General features: G+C 33.4%; 1 protein-coding gene across 1 annotated transcript; it reads left to right on the forward strand.

Annotated features, from left to right (window-relative positions):
- The first annotated feature begins 969 nt into the window (after positions 1-969).
- LOC143081847 (metal cation symporter ZIP14-like) lies at positions 970-16,064 on the forward strand. The gene is made up of 6 exons (XM_076257523.1): positions 970-1,129; positions 2,660-2,829; positions 3,449-3,577; positions 5,784-6,045; positions 7,087-7,274; positions 15,267-16,064. The coding sequence occupies exons 1-6, from the start codon at positions 1,012-1,014 to the stop codon at positions 15,414-15,416; spliced, it is 1,017 nt and encodes a 338-aa protein (XP_076113638.1). The 5' UTR covers positions 970-1,011; the 3' UTR covers positions 15,417-16,064.
- The last annotated feature ends 1,147 nt before the right edge of the window (positions 16,065-17,211 follow it).

A 17,211-nucleotide genomic window follows, 5' to 3' on the forward strand; every position in this document is an offset into this window, starting at 1 on the left:
TTTTTTTCATATCACCAACTATTTAATGTATGTGGATATAGTGAATCGACTCAATAATACGGACAGTTTCTCATTCTAGTCTAGATCTTCTCCTTTGAATTAGTTTATAGTAGGCTCAATTAAAACAGTTAAAATCTTAGTACATGTATACGATTAAAAATGCAGACTGTTATATGTAAATTAATATTTCTCAGTCAGATAATGGATACAGGGACGTTGTTGCTCACATAATATGAATAACGTCACGTGATTTCATAATTTTGTTCAATCAGCTTATGCAAGACCACGAACTGAAAAGATTGACGGCGAAGATTTAAATTTTTTTTCATCCATTAGCTACATGTATGTCTAGTCTAATTTACAAATATTTTACATGAAAAAAATAAATAATATTCCATCAGCATAAGTTATATATCGCAGATAAATAAATCTATAACTAAAATAAATGTTGTTTTTTTTACATAGGACTAGCTTGAAAGGAACACTAACATCTTAAATTGACGTTGCTGAAAGACAAAAAAAATGCGTTTTCTATTTCAAACAAATATAAATGACATTGAGCTAAAAATGTTTTTTCAACGGATACGTTGTCGTAAAAACAATTTGCCGAAACGTCAATTTAACGAGATACAATTGGATAGCCAAGAGATGCTTGACAAACGAAAAAACAACAACAGATGTTTTGTAAGCCATTGATAGGCTTGGCTTTGGGTTTTAAAGCAAAACAAATTTTAATAGCAATCTACAACACTGATCATACATGTAGTATATATTTTGTAAGTGTAAATGCCGTACCGATAGCCGGTAATAGGGTTGGAGATGTAAGACTTCATATTTGAAAGAACACAAGTACTAAAAAAAATACATGATATAATAAAAACAATCAACAGCATTTTTCATTAGGTATTTTAATTATAATATTCATGGCATCATTATCGATATTTTTGTGTTGTTGTTTTGTAGTGTTTGGGATATGATGAAATATTTAACAAATATTCCAACAGTAATAGAATGGATCAGATGTCTTTGGAAGCGGCTGTTCCAGCATTGTTGTATTATACACAGAATGTCGACTGTAAAATTGTGTCTGAAGTCCATAGTAAACACAAAAAACCTACATCGGCTCAAGGTTCATAAATTATTATGTTGCCCCCCCCCCCCCCCTTTCTTTTCCACACTTTTTCTGAAACTTAGTATAAACTAAAAGAAAAAGACAAGACATTTTTATCATGCAAAAAAACAAAACATTAAATCAAAGCGACAAACATACACATTATGTATATGATGTGTTAAAATGTAGCTTTTGATTCAGATCATGGTTTTCTCAGATTGCTATACTTATTTTTATCATTTTTTGTAGTACATATAGTAGTAGTAATAGTATTAATTATGCAGACGGTGTTCTTCTCATAAGTGTATCGCATTTTATTATACCGAGGACTTTCATAGTTTACTATATGAGATGGGGTTTTTTTTCCTACTAATTTTAGGATGCCGTATGGTGACCTAAAATTGTTCCTAATAGTTTATACGTGTCCTTTTGGTCTAGTGTATAGACAGTTATCTCATTCTCAATCACGTTTTATCTCATTATATTTGTTTTTCAATTATTTGGGGGCTTTTATTCGTTTTATATCGCTGTTTTTAGGAGGGTCACAAGAAAAGCATTATATATTGGAGAAAACAATGCAATATTCACCATTTCCTTTCTCATTTTTAATATAAAACAACCAATAATGCGGCAATAAAAACATCATTGATAAAAGAACACGTAATGCTTACGCAAAAAAGAGGCGAACGATACAAAATGGGACATTTAAACTCACAAGTCGGAAATAAACTGACAACGCCATGGCTAAAAAGTAAAGAGACAACATACAAGCAACAGTACACAAAATACAACATAGAAAACTAAATAATAAGCAACCCGGTCACCACCATAAAATGGAGGTGATGTAAGGTGTTCCAGAAGGGTGAGCAGATCCTCTTCCACAAACATGACAAAGTCATAACGGCAAAATATTCAAATAAAATTGAGAATGGAAATTGGGAATGTGCCAAAGAGACAACAACCCGACCATAGAAAAAAAACAACAGCAGAAGGTCACCAACAGGTCTTCAATGTAGCGAGAAATTCTCGCACCCGGAGGCGTCCTTCAGCTGGCCCCTAAACAAATATATACTAGTTCAGTGATAATGAACGCCATACCGAAGGTTTTATTTTGGAACAGTAAGTTAACCAGATTTATCGTAAGCAGCAACTCTCTCAAGAGAAAATGCAAGTTTTTCATAATTGAAAAAAGTATCAACTAAGAAATATATTTTGAATGAATCTGAAATAGAAATTTCAATATCAAACGAGTAATATTAAGACCAATCTAATTAAAGTATTAATCTCTGATTACGTTATAATACTATAACAATATTTTAATCAGATTGTATCAAGAAATATCTACATGCAGGCGAATTTGACCATGGGATGAAGAATAACAATGAAAGCGCTGTTCCTTTTGTTTTATTTGTGTTTTTTTTCAGTCCATGTACAGATTTTGTGTACTATGTGTTAGATGGATATCAATATAAAACTAAGTCATAGAGGCACGCATACATTTAATGTATACATGATCTACGCAAACTATTTTAACTACATTTTTTACAGCTTGGGGTTATGGTTTTGGATTTGTGAGTTTAATCGTGTTTGTATCTAACGTTGGCGCATTACTTGGACCATGTATGAAAAATAAACTTTTCAAACGAATTCTAATGTTTTGTGTTGCTTTAGCGGTTGGTACGTTGGCAGCAACGGGACTTCTAGTCCTAATACCCGAGGTAAAATATTTTTTTTGTTTTCTCTATTTATTTATGTAATCGAATAATTTCCACATTTATCAAAAAAAATTCCAAACATGCTATTTGTATACGGATACGAACATGTGGTATGCTTGCAAATAAGACAACTCTCCACCCGAGACATAATGACAGAGAAATTAACAACAGTCAACATGTATAGGCTTTCAACAATGAGCAAAGTCCACGCCGCAGAGTGAGGTATAAAAGGCCATGAAATGACAAATATATAACGATTTACAGGCTCCTGATTTAGGACAGGGGAATACAGATTATGGAGGGGTTAAAGTAGTTAGCATTAAATACAATAACCTAAGACAGTGGCGTAACGACACAACACAAAATCAAACTATTCAACAAATACACGAAAAACAAATAAGAAAATAAAACAACAATTATAGGCTCCTGACTTGGGACACACATGTGGTGTAACTTAGATACATGTATCTGACTTACAAAATCCCAGAAGACAAATATACTTAATAAACAAAATAATTTACAGTGATAAATTTATACTTGTTTAGTCATTAAACTTAATGCAGAACGATAATCCGACTGGTGGTTTTAGTTATATGAACTTCATGTGATTTAAATATTGCAGTCTTTGGGCTTGACCGGGGCGGACAGTCCCGTCCCTGATTACAACTGGAAAATGACTTCAGTTATTGGAGGAATATATTTTGTATTCGTATGTGAGAGACTTCTAAAAATGTGGTTCTTCAGAAAAAAGGTCGGTTAATTACTATAGCAAGGTGATGTGTATTGTTGTAATTATCAATTATGTCAATCAACTGATTGTAACTGATTTTATGCCCCGTAATTTGGGAAACACAAATACTCTATTCTATTATATATACAAATGCAGCCTGTAAACCTATGCAATTTTATAGCCGTTTTGTTTAAATGGACATTATTAGACAATGTGCAATGTTGTAAAGGTTTTCTATAACAAATGTGCAAAAAAACCAAACGACTTAGTTTGCCTAAAATTGTGATATATTTTCCTGACGTGTTTTATTGTTGCTTTAAGTCAATAGTGTGACCCCAACTTTTTTGTGTGTCAAAATTAAAAGCAAATGATGCAAATCGTCATTTAATTTGTTGAAATTTACATTATTCCGGATACATGTATATTCAATGAAGAACATATTTTAATTCATTTGTAACTTTTTAGTAGTAGAGTTATTGCCCGTTGAAAAGTATTTTATTATATAAAAAAAAAATACAATACTTATTGTGCGTCCTGCTATTCTGCAATCAATTAAGCACAGTTTTTAAATGATTTTTGTTTTCGTATTGTATAAAAAAAAAAAAAAAAAGTAAAATCACAAAAATACTGAACTTAGAGGAAAATCAATTATCACATGGCAAAATCAAACGCATCAAAAACGAATGGACAAGAACTGTCATATTCCTGACTTGGTACAGGCATTTTCAAATGCAGAAAATGGTGGATTAAACCTGGTTTTATATATATATACCAGATTTAAAATGTAAATACAATTTCAATCATTCACAATTTTCATTGAATTATGCTGCGCAATGGCTGCTTGTCCTCTTTGCGGTCTGCGTTTTCTGTGAAAACCAATGGCATCAGCACGTTATATTAAGATTTAGAATATCATATTATAACAAGCAGGGAAATTAATATATTTCAGTCGATCTGTTTCTATTGCATGAGCTTGTTTTGAAACAAGAGAAAAGCTTGTAGAACTTCACTCATATTAATACGGCTGTTGTCTGCTCTATGGTCGGGTTGTTGTCACTTTGACACATTCCCCATTTCCTTTCTCAATCTTGTTTACCTCTAAATTTAAAGTTTATTCTATCATAATTTATAAAAAGAAAGTACAGATTGTGCGTATATTAATCATTTGGTAAGGTTTAATTTGTTATTTCAATAGATATATAATCTAAAACCAGAAACATTGACCCTATAGTGTATAAAGCTAATGAATTGAATAATTATGTATCTTACAATAACAAACTTTTGCGAGACAAAAACGAATGTTGACAAATATATCGTTAATTAGGTACAGCGTTTTACAAAGAAAATCATGTGTTAATAGATACAAGAAGATGTGGTATGAGTGCCAATGAGACAACTCTCCATCCAAGTCACAGTGTGAAAAGAAAACCAATATAGATTGCATTTCTGTAAATATTGACAATGCAATTTCTCATAGGAACTCCTTTTACGGCTAAAACTGTACCACTTTTACTATGAAGTTTTGAAAAAAATCTTATCCTAGAATTGAAAGTTCATATGCACCACAATTTTTTTCAAAGGTCAAAATATAGGGCTGTGCGGCATATTTTCAACGTTTATATGCCCTGAACTTCTCAGAGTTTAAACTTACACTAATTTTCTTAACTACTCCTACCTCGAATGAAAGGTTACCACAGATTTCAATGTAAACAATATGCACGTGTTTATTTACTGGTAGCATTCCCAATTTCTGTCTCTGCGATATGGAACACAGAGAGCATAACTGGGAACCAGTATGTAAACAAAATAATTTTTCTATGAATATTCAATTACTCCCCAAAAGAGGCGTGTTTTGAGAAACAGCTGTATTTACAAAGTGCAACCTATAATAGGTCAAAAATATATAAAAATTAAAAAGGTGTGGTATGATTGCCAATGAGACAGTTCAACACCAGAGACCAATTGACTTATAGAAGTTAACAAATATAATAAATCACAGCACGACCTACAACAATGAGAAAACATTGTACTGCACAGTAACTCATATAGCTACTTTTAATTAACAAAAGTGTATGAGCTACCAAAACAAACATGTTTATTTCACGTAATCCAGCAGCAAAAATGGATAACATAAATAAAAAAATGCACACAAACAAAATAATATTCGTACTCTTTTGCACCAACATTACTTAAATAATGTCTAGGTTTTTTTTTAAATCTTACTTAGGGAAAGGCAAAAAATGAAGAAGAACAAGTGATTCAATTTGACCCTGAGAAGAACATGGATCAAGGGCATTCCCATTTTGACCAAGAAGACATGGAAAAAGGATATGACGGAGTAGCGTCTGTTGCCTGGATACTTTTAGTTGGTGATGCTATTCATAATTTTGTAGACGGTTTATCTATAGGTGCAGCATTTACTGAAAATGTTTTTACTGGAATAAGTGTATCCTTAGCTGTAATTTGTGAAGAACTACCACATGAGTTAGGTATATTCTTAAGATCTACCAAAAACTTATTATTTGATACTAATCAAAAACTAATTCTCGATTTGCATACACCAATGACTGTAATTATTTTCTTACTATTATAATAACCCGTTCAGACTGTTTGGAATTACAAAAAATGTAGATACTTTTTATAATAAGATGTGTCTCTCTCTTTTTTTAGAAGTTTTAATTGGAAGTATATTTATTACATCACTATCTATCTTGACTAAATCGATTGCGGTTTTAAAAACAGCGACGATAATTTTGTGAAAAATGTATTTATAGTAACATATTGTTACAATTCTACGTACATGCTATGCTACTTGCAAGTGGGTAAAGATTAGCTACTTGCAAGTGGGTAAAGATTAAAATTGAGAATGGAAATGGGGAATGTGCCAAAGAGACAACAACCCGACCATAGAAAAAAACAACAGCAGAAGGTCACCAACAGGTCTTCAAAGTAGCGAGAAATTCCCGCACCCGGAGGCGTCCTTCAGCTGGCCCCTAAACAAATATATACTAGTGCAGTGATAATGAACGCCATACTAATTTCCAAATTGCACACAAGAAACTAAAATTAAGATAATACAAGACTAACAAAGTACTTGCAAGTGGGTAAAGATTAGCTACTTGCAAGTGGGTAAAGATTTCAGATACATATGAAAATAAGGAGACGTGATATAAATGCATATGTGACAGCTATCCACCAAAGTTCATATGAAGTGGGTGTACGAAAGCGATCAACATTGAGAAAAAAGTCATACTATATAGTCGGCTATCAAAGGCTCCGACGTGAAAAATATGAAACAATTTGATTAAAAAAATATTACGGTATAATAAAACAATTCAGTTGAGAAATAAACTATTAATGTAAAAAAAACAAATAAATGTAGGTTTAAATAATGTCTATTTCTTTTAAAGAAAGTGTGTGTAGAAACACAACCCATACCCGAAAACCAGTTTTAGTCTGAAATGCATTATGAAACTGATTATTATAACTAAAGAGAAGTTTTCATATCTGATGAATATTTAATATTTCAGGAGATATTGCAATATTGCTTCATTCTGGGTTATCCATGAAGAGGGCGTTGTTTTACAACTTCCTGGCAGCTGTCACGTGTTACGGGGGACTAGTTATTGGTATCGTTGTTGGAGAAAGCACGGATGCTAATATGTGGATATTTGGTTTTGCTGGTGGATTGTTTGTCTATATTTCATTAGTTGCCATGGTGAGTAGCATTTTCTTAAGTACGGGTATACTTTCCGGAAATGGAAACAAGAGAAAAGTTAAAGAAATTGACATTTGGGTTTCTCCTTCTAAGCTCTTATGGAATAACTAGAAATTCATTTCTTTTTCTTTAAAAGAGTTTTCTCTGAACATTTGGCGTGTAATGCGCTTTCTGTGGGCTTAAGCTACGTATATGTTCATGACTGCACGTGCACAATTCAAATGGTTTACAAATTCTGTAAAATCTCTCCAATATTATTGATACTTTACAACATAAACACGTGTACAAAGATTCAACAGAACGCATAGACCCTGATGACTTTGAGGTATGGTCTGATATATTCGATTTTTGCCACTGAACATTTACCAATGAGGGGTCAATGCAATTCATCCATTGATGGCAGGTTTGTTGTGAACCGATACATGTATACCGAATAACACTATGCTTTCCGCAACTGGAACCCATGAAAGAGGAAATGTTATACGTTATTGATATTGAACCGTTTTATCTATCATGAAACAATAGAATCGTGGACAGATAGTTATCTTTTTTAGTTGACACATTTGTCTTTAGACACTCAACGTTTAATTTTGTATATGCATGCACATCCATGACAATTCACATAAAACACACTATTGTTATGCTATTATATAATATGACGATACATATATAATTTAGAACTATATTTGAGCAGAATAGCCTTGTAGATTTGTAAAAAAAAGTGTTTACTGTTTATGTATACATGTACATGAATGCACAACAGATATTATACTAAGATTAACAGACCATGGCCCAGTTTCACGAAGCTGTCTTATGACTAAGACGTGTTTTAGGATGGTCTTACGACATATTTTAGTCCTAAGTGGATTTCAGGAAGTGGTCCTAAATTAGGACATCTCTTAAAGTTGATCATAAAGTAAGGACTACACAAGAGGTGTCTTAATAAGTATGATGGTATTAGACATTTGCGGAAACTGTCATACACCTACGATTAGGATTACAATTACACTTATAGGTAACATTTTAATTTTGGGCTTTCTCAAAGTGTAAAAATAAACCGTTGATCCAAAACAATGTAACGATAGGGATGCTTTTCTGTAGTTGAACAACGATTTTTTTCTAATATATTTGCAGAAGTAATATTTATATAATTATCTCCCATATGAACAAGGATTGGACTGGTATGCTCAAAACATGAGCTTATTTTAACCCCTGTTCCGAGGCTTGTACTATTTTAATGGAACTATAATATATAGTGCACTGATGACACAGGGGTCGATCTAGCCATTCAAAAGGGGATTCCAACCGAAGATAAAAGGGGGTCCGACCATATGTCCCATTTCAAAAGCATTGACCAGCAAGAAAAGGGTGTTCCAATCCCTGGAACATCCAGTGATCTTTCACTGCGACGTTGTTCATTTCAACACAAAGTTTAGACGCAAACCTATTCAATAGATTGTAAGGGATAAAAAAAATGCAAAAGTGTAGTATGCAGGCGAGAAGAAATTGTTAACACACTCACAATGTATTTAAGTTAGTAACGCAACAGTTGAAGATACAAAGTTGTAATCGTGCAGTAGAGTATCATCTGAACAATATTTTTGCTGTTTTTTGTACACTAACCATTGCATTGAAAGTACCCTGTTTTACGGGGAAAGTCTATTTCTCCTGAACCACACCATTATTTTATTTATTATTTTTACTGTAAGTCTGTTTTTTGTTATATCTACTTTACGTGAGTCTGCATTTATGTATGCCGTCATACGACAAAATTATTTTTATGTCTACCTGTGCGAATTTCAAACGCGCAATTTTACACCAGTAATGAAAACCTTCTTTCATTTATGGGTAGACTTTACATAGATAAATTCAGCCGTATAAGAAAAGCAAAATGAGAATGTTAAATTTGATGTATGCCTTTTTGTGCTACTTTGTTACATTTGTTGTTTATGTAGTGATATTAAAATGATAACACAATATTGACTGTTGTACCCCTATTTTTGACATTTTTACTCTTTGAGTATGTTTGTTTTGTTCATGCATCGTTGACAATGTAATGGAATTTGATGCGACTGTCATACAAGTGAGAGGTTTAGCTAGCTATAAAACCAGGTTCAATCCACCATTTTCTACATTAGAAAATGCCTGTACCAAGTCAGGAATATGACAGTTGTTATCCATTCGTTTGATGTGTTTGGACTTTTGATTTTGCCTTTTGATTTTTGATTTTCCTTTTTGAATTTTCCTCGGAGTTCAGTATTTTTGTGTTTTTACTTTTTTCTCCTGCTGATAATATATGTATTGTACATCAATCTACACCTTCGGTCCTTATAAATCCTTGTCTTCAAATATTCGGCTTTGCGAGGTCCTGATGGTAAATCCAGAAAAGAACACATGAAATTTAACGTGTTGCTTACATCTTTTTTTTTTTTTTTTTTTATAGAAGACACCATTTGCTATTTTGTATCTATATCTGTATTGTTGGTTTTTTTTTTGTATTTTGAGATGACCCTTTGTTTTTGTCACCTGCAATCGTAAGTCTAAAGTGTAATCCTAGGTATAGACCTAGTTTCCGCAAATGTCTATTAGGATAGTCATAAGTTTATTTATATAAATTACACTATTTTTTTTATATCAATTTTGCAAAATATCTTATTATCATCTAATTATCTATTCTCCTTTTCTGGCTTATAACTAAATCTTTATAGGTTGACGGATTATCATGTTTTGTCAACAATAAACATTCGATGTATTGATATTCAAGAATGCACGATTTTAACCGATACAGTGGCAAATTGAATTCAACTCACTTTTACAAAAAAAAAATGTCATTATTTATGTCATTATTTTATTCTTTTTATTCTCAATTTTGATTTTAAAATTTTATGTATGTAGGACTCAAATCTATGGCGGGTTCCAAATCCATGGCAGATTCCTAATCTATGGCATATGTGACTGTGCAAACGCCAAACAACTCAAATCTATGGCAGATTTTTGTTTTCGCCAAATCTATGGCAGTTCCTGGGAAAACAGTAACATATAGCGTTTCAATAAAATAACGCCATATTACATAGTCGCCGACGCTAACAATGGCGGAACCCATAGATTTGAACGCAATTCAAGATGTAAGTATTTCCCTTGGCTACAATTTGCGGATGGTTTAAAGGGTTACATCCCAGCTCCTTTGTTCTAACAGGGGTGATCTGAGCCGGATTACGCCTACCAGATCACCCTAGTTTAAGTTTCTTTGTTATGCATGCTTTCCTTTGTTCTATAACATTTTGGCGGGAATGTCAAATCCACTATAAAACTTATAATTAATTATACGAAAAAGACTATCTATCAAAATTCACGTAGAAAAAATCCAGTGTATCGGCTGGAATTCGAACCCAAGACCTTTAGCATATAAAACCACGATACATACCACTACACCAGGACGACTGGATACGAACTAACAGTAATTTAACATACTTAAAGGAAGCAAGATCTGTTTATAAGTGGGGCGAGTTGGCAGACCTTTATTCAGTGGGGTTTAAACCTTTTTCGTTAATAAGTGAGTTGTCAGACTGATTGTTCAATTTGATTTTACACTTTCAAAAGTGGGGCGAGTCGGTAAACAAGAGTCGGGCGATTTTTGTATAAAGTGGCGTTATAGTGAGGGCCGATTGGCAAGTGGGGCGAGTTGACATTGTTTAATATCCACTCATCGTATTCGGGGGTCATAAAGGGTATACATCATATAGTAATATTTAAAGTATATCATAATGGTTGTGTGGCGTTCTAAACTAGATTTTATGAATTGTAAATGGTTTTTCGTCTAATCTTAAACAGCTGGGATGTAAAATAATTGTCCTACTCGGACTTAGTGTGTCAGTGTTAGATCACCCTCTGGCCTCCGGCCGTCGGGGTGATCTTACACTGACACACCGCGTCCCTGTGGAATAACTATTAAAGATGTAACCTATTATCCCTAAGACGGACAAAATGTGCAGTACCGGCGGAAGCCCGCAAGGAATAAGGGTATTTTCAGCACCGCATATTTTAGAAAAAGAGTTTTAGTAGTAGTTAACTTTCTACGGCTGACAAAGATTATAAAATAAAAGATGAAATTAACAGATATGAATTTGATTTAAATCGTCATCAAATAAAAAAAATGTATTAACGATATCGTTGAAATAAATATTATTATATAATTCAAACATTTTTATTTATTACTTTTTTTTAATAAAAAACGGCCGTCATTTTTGCTAAGGGACTCCGTGGTTAGTTTAGTTAAACAGGTACCATGCACAGATTAGAAAATGTTTATTCTTTACGGGGCAGATTATTTTAATCTTAAAGTCTGCGATATATAAAAATTCATCATTTACGATTTTTGGTGTTGACAATTATGGAATGTTTATTTCACAAATGTTTATAGACATGGAATGTTTATATCACAAATGTTTATAGACATGGAATGTTTATTTCACAAATGTTTATAGACATGGTCCCGTTGACGTACATTTCCACTTGTTTAAAACTAGTCATTGGTCGTATATGAACTGCATCGTTTTCCATTTGCAAAAAATTGCCATAGATTTGGAGACAACAAAAATCCGCCATAGATTAGGATTCACGGTAAAAAATCTGCCATAGATTTGGGATGGCATGACGTCACATTTGCCATAGATTAGAAATCTGCCAAAGATTTGGAACCCACCATAGATTTTAGTCCTACAAGTATATTGGTGTATTATTCAGATGATAATGTTTATACAATTTTTTTTTTTTTCATATAAATTTTGTAAAATATCTAGTTATACTAATCAATACGTTGAGTAATTTATGCTAAATACATACTACATTTGCAAGATTTTTTTTTTTTTTTGAAAATTAAAAAAAACTTGACGTGACAGGTTTAAGATATCTTTACTAAGATGATCCTTAGACAACTTCGAGACGAGGTCTGAGATATGTCCTAGGATAGTCACAAGAGGATCATAAGACACGTCCTAAGATATATCTTCGTCCCATGGATATCTTTCAGTAGTGTAAAAAGTAAAGTAACACAAAAACATACCCGAAAGGGTAACATGTAACTGAAAGTCCTTTATAAAATGTTAAACTTAAAAGTTTAAAAACATCAAATGAATGAAAACAATTGTCATATTCTAGACTTAGTACATGCATTTCCTTATTTAGATAATGGTGGCTTAAACCTGGTTTAATACCTAGCTTAACTTCCAACGTATTGGACAGTCGCATTCAATTATATTATAAACACTAGAACACACCCGTGATATCGCGGGTCCGTGACTGATATACAACTATGCGTATGCCTTATTTTAGTATTGGTATTGTCATCTGATAAAGTCATGCCGATTATAACATGTATAAGGTGCACAGTTTTCTCCGCTTTCAAAATCTTTCTGTTTGAACCCGTCGACCTGGAACCTATCAATTATTGGTAATATTAATAATTTGGAAAACAAAAGGGCCTGGAATGGAGTATTTTTTACTCAACAGTATACAACAAAATTCTAAATACACTGTTTGGTGGTGCGCCTGTCAGATGCGGAACGTACAGATAAGGTAATAGGTAACAGGTGATTATACTATTGGTATCGGTGTCGGACTCGATCCGGAACTTCTTAATTATTGGCAATATTAATATGTACGTGGAAAACAAACGGGCCTAGAGTGGTGTAATTTTTAATCAACACCATTGTACTATATTAGTTATATATAAAGTTGAATTCTTTGATTCATCGTTTTTACGTGATGACGGCTGACAAATTGGACCTCGTAATTTTAGTATTATAGATTCTATTACTTCAATACTTTAACATAACATGTTAGTTTTCTCGTTTGAATTGTTTTACATTGTCATATCGGGGCCTTTTATAGCTGACAATGCGGTATTGGCTTTGCTCATTGTTGAAGGTCGTACGGTGATCTATAGTTGTTAATTTCTGTGTTATTTTGGTCTCTTGTAGACAGTTGTCTCATTGGCAATCATACCGCATCTTCTTTTTTATATGTATTAACTAGTTGATTATGTTCCCAATTTTGAACATTCAACTCTTTTTCTTGTGGTCCTAAAGTGTTCTTTATTTTCATGTTAGGTTAATGTAGTTTGTTGAGGTTTGTTTCGTACATTTTGCCGTACGATTGTATATAAAATTGTATACACTTTCGTTTGTTTAGCTCTTTTTTCCCTTGCTTTCTGGACTGGGTTGCACAAACGTCATTAAAGTTAAACGTTATTTAAAATATAAATGATACTTAACTTCTTAAATAATAATTAGTTAAACAACAGTTTAAAATCCGTTGCTCAAAGCTTAATTACGCCTATACTTACTTAAGTGTTAATTAACAATTTTAAGTATGATTTAATCCAGAATTAACTGGTTCTTAAACAGTTCCCTTATTCGCGTGCATTTTCGCGAATTTTTGTACGGAATCAAAATGGAGAACCAAGTAGACGCTGATAGAAAAAAAAGATCATCAAACTGGGATTCTTCAGAAATTTCCTTACTCCGGCAACTTGTTGAACAAAATTTAACTATAATAAGAAGCAAATTGACCAACGCTATTACAAATGCACAGAAGACCGGGGTCTGGAAGACCATAGCATGTCAAATCAATGCTCGAGGGTTACACTGTTCTTTATTATGTGAAAAAAAATGGAGAAAAATTGTACTGGTCAGATTGGGTTATATGTGTGGTACGTTTATAAGAGGGAAAAGTAAGAATTTCAGTAAATTATGATCTATACCTGTCTTCTTGGATTGTTTCTGGAGATTCCCGCGGATGGATTTTCTTCAACAAAAGTGAAAGTGAAAGCGGAAATTCGCGCGACCTCTAGGGTCTAAGGGAGATAATGCCGATAGTTCTAGAACTTTGCCGATAAGAATTTGAAGCTAGTGTTGTCGAATTCGGCAACAAAAACAGTACATAATTCGGCAACGTTGCCGAATTTGACGACGTTGCCGAATTCGGAGTTTTCCCGGACTGGTACAGGCAAAGAAGTAAAAACCAAATGGCAGAACTTGCAATCAAAGGCAAAAACACAGTATGCTGAAAAAAACAAATATTCAAAGCAAACAGGTGGTGGGCCGGCACCTAAACCGATGTCAATTGAAACAGAGAAAATAGTTGAAATGATGAAGGACTGTTCCAGTTTCGTTGGTCTAAATGGTTGTGAATCTTCAGTGATCCTTGTAACTTCTGAAGGTGCTTATTCTTTTCTATTTAAATTCTCTGATCGCGTTGCTCTTAAAGTTAAAAACAAAGGAACTACACATTCTAATTCTCTTAACTTCGCATCAGCTGATCAATATTTGTAAACAAATTCCATCAGCTGATCAATATTTGTAAACAAATTCCTTGAATAAATTGTGGGGCCTTTTTGAAGGGTAGTCTACATGTGTATTAATTTAAATGACGTTTGTGCAACCCAGTCCTGGTGTTTTATTCAATTGATTATTTTTTTTTTCTATTTTATGCGTATACGTCCGTAGTTCTGTGTTGGTTTCAGGGAGAATGTAACATTTTAACAGTGACCCCACGTCAGACGTCCTTAGGAGTAAAAGAGAGGATTATTGGATCCTCCAACTCAGAGCTCTAAAACCCATTGGAATCAACAGTTCAGAGACTTCCAAATTTCAGTACACTACTCACTCTATTCGCAAACATTTCAGTGGCGGATCAAGAACTTTTCCTAAGGGGGGCCCGCTGACTGACCTAAGGGGGGGCTCCAGTCATGCTTCAGTGATTCCCTATATAATCAACCAAATTTTTCCCACGAAAGGGGGGCCCGGGCCCCCTCAGTCCCCCCCCCCCCCCCTGGATCCGCCTATGCATTTAAACAGTGATTTCGAAACTGAAGTTATAATTTTCATCATCTACTAACAATATGATCTCTCTTGATCTGGTGTACAGTACTCTTAATGGCAGTCATGCCACATCTCCCTTTTTTACATTAATTATTGATTTTGATTATTTCAGATTCCTGAAATGAACGAACAAGCTGCATTATCAAAGAAGAATAAAACAGAAAGTGCAAGCCAGGTGTTTTTATATCAGAACGCTGGACTACTAATCGGTTTTATCATTATTATTCTGATATCTTACTATGGGAAGTACATTGACATGTAAACGAGGGGGTGGATGTGGTTTCCAAAGCAGAGAATGGTCAGCTAATTATAGATTAAAGCGAGAAAAGCAATCGAGTTGAGATGACCAATGATCATCTGTTTATCGCTATTGTACCTATGATGACGTGTCAATTTCATTTCAATTTCATTAGCAACACCACGTGCCTCCTTAGTTTCTAACTTCTAACGATAACTTTCCATCTCAAGCGAGTAGCATGATATGAAATATAATCACAAATAAAGATCAAAGGAAAAATGCACAAAATAGCGATAATACGACATCAAATATTTGACTAAAACTTATAAAAAATAGAATAATGGGGGTGGGGCTAAAATATAAAAATATGGATAAAAGTTGTAAAGAAATAAAAATGGCTGAAAAAAATAAAAAGTACTAATTGAATGACCCCTCCAACTAGACCCTTTACTGTGTACTACTTATTAATTCTGTCCACGTTACAATAAGACATTCATTTACATTGTAGCTCTATATTGATAATTTGTAAAGTCACGTGTGATAATGGTTTCACTATACTATTTGAATAAAAATGTATTGAGTATAATTATCATGTACAAAGTTGTGATTGTTATATAGGTACATGTATATCTTGCATTAACATGGCTCAAAATAAATAATGCAAAATTGAAATGTGGTTCAACTTAAACTTCTGGGGAAACGTACCTTTAAAAACAGATTTATATTATCCGATAATGAACAAGAAGATGTCATATGATCCAACATTTTCTAAAACATACGACAAGGAAAGACGAACTAAAACAAATTAAAAACAAAACAAAAAAGATGGAAATTAAAAAAACAACGATCCAGAATGCGCACATTCAATTCAAAATAAAATGAGAGAGATCAGTGTCATTTGTTTTACAAATACGTTCAACAATAATGGAAAAAATTCGATACAAAAACCAGATCACATGGACAAGGGACGCATACGAATCCTTTGGTCCACCCACTCAACAACAGGTGTGTAATAATGTATCATTATTTTGGTACATACATTAGCAGTCGGAGCCCTTTATAATGGACTATACGATATCGGTTTTGCTCATTATTAAAGGCCGTACAGTGACATATAGTTGCTAGTTACTATGTCATTAGGTCTCTTGTGGAGACTTGTCTCTTTGGCAGTTTTATCACTTCTTTTGTTATATATGGTAGTTTGTATCAGTAATTAATTTGACTGATTTATTGATGGATTGATTGATGATGCAAAAAGTGTAAATTCAGGACGATAAAATCGCGACACAAATACTTGTATACCTTGACTTGCATCATAACGCTGCTTTGAGTCAGATATGTACTAAAACGATATTAAGAGTCGAATTAAGACTAAAACGATACCAAGAGTCAACTTTGGACTTAAACGACACAAAGAGTCGGCTTTAACTATAAAGATACCCAGAGTCAACTTTGGACTAAAACGATACTAACTGTAGGTTTTAGACTAAAACAATACTAAGAGTCGACATTGAACTAAAACGATACTAAGAATCGGCTGTGTACTAAAACGATACTACAAGTCGGCTGTGTACTAAAAAGACACTAGGAGTCGGTTAAAACTAAAACGATACCCAGAGTCAACTTTGGACTAAATCGATACTTAGTTTCGGCTTTAGACTAAAACGGTACTAAGAGTTGATTTTGGACTAAAACGATACAAAGAATCGACTTTGTACTAAATCGATACAACAAGTCGGCTGTGTACTAAAACGACACTAAGAGTCGGCTTCAAACTATAACGATACCCAGAGTCAACTTTGGACTAAAGCGATACTAA

This window comes from Mytilus galloprovincialis, chromosome 7, assembly GCF_965363235.1.
Source record: "Mytilus galloprovincialis chromosome 7, xbMytGall1.hap1.1, whole genome shotgun sequence".
NCBI classification, from domain to species: domain Eukaryota; kingdom Metazoa; phylum Mollusca; class Bivalvia; order Mytilida; family Mytilidae; genus Mytilus; species Mytilus galloprovincialis.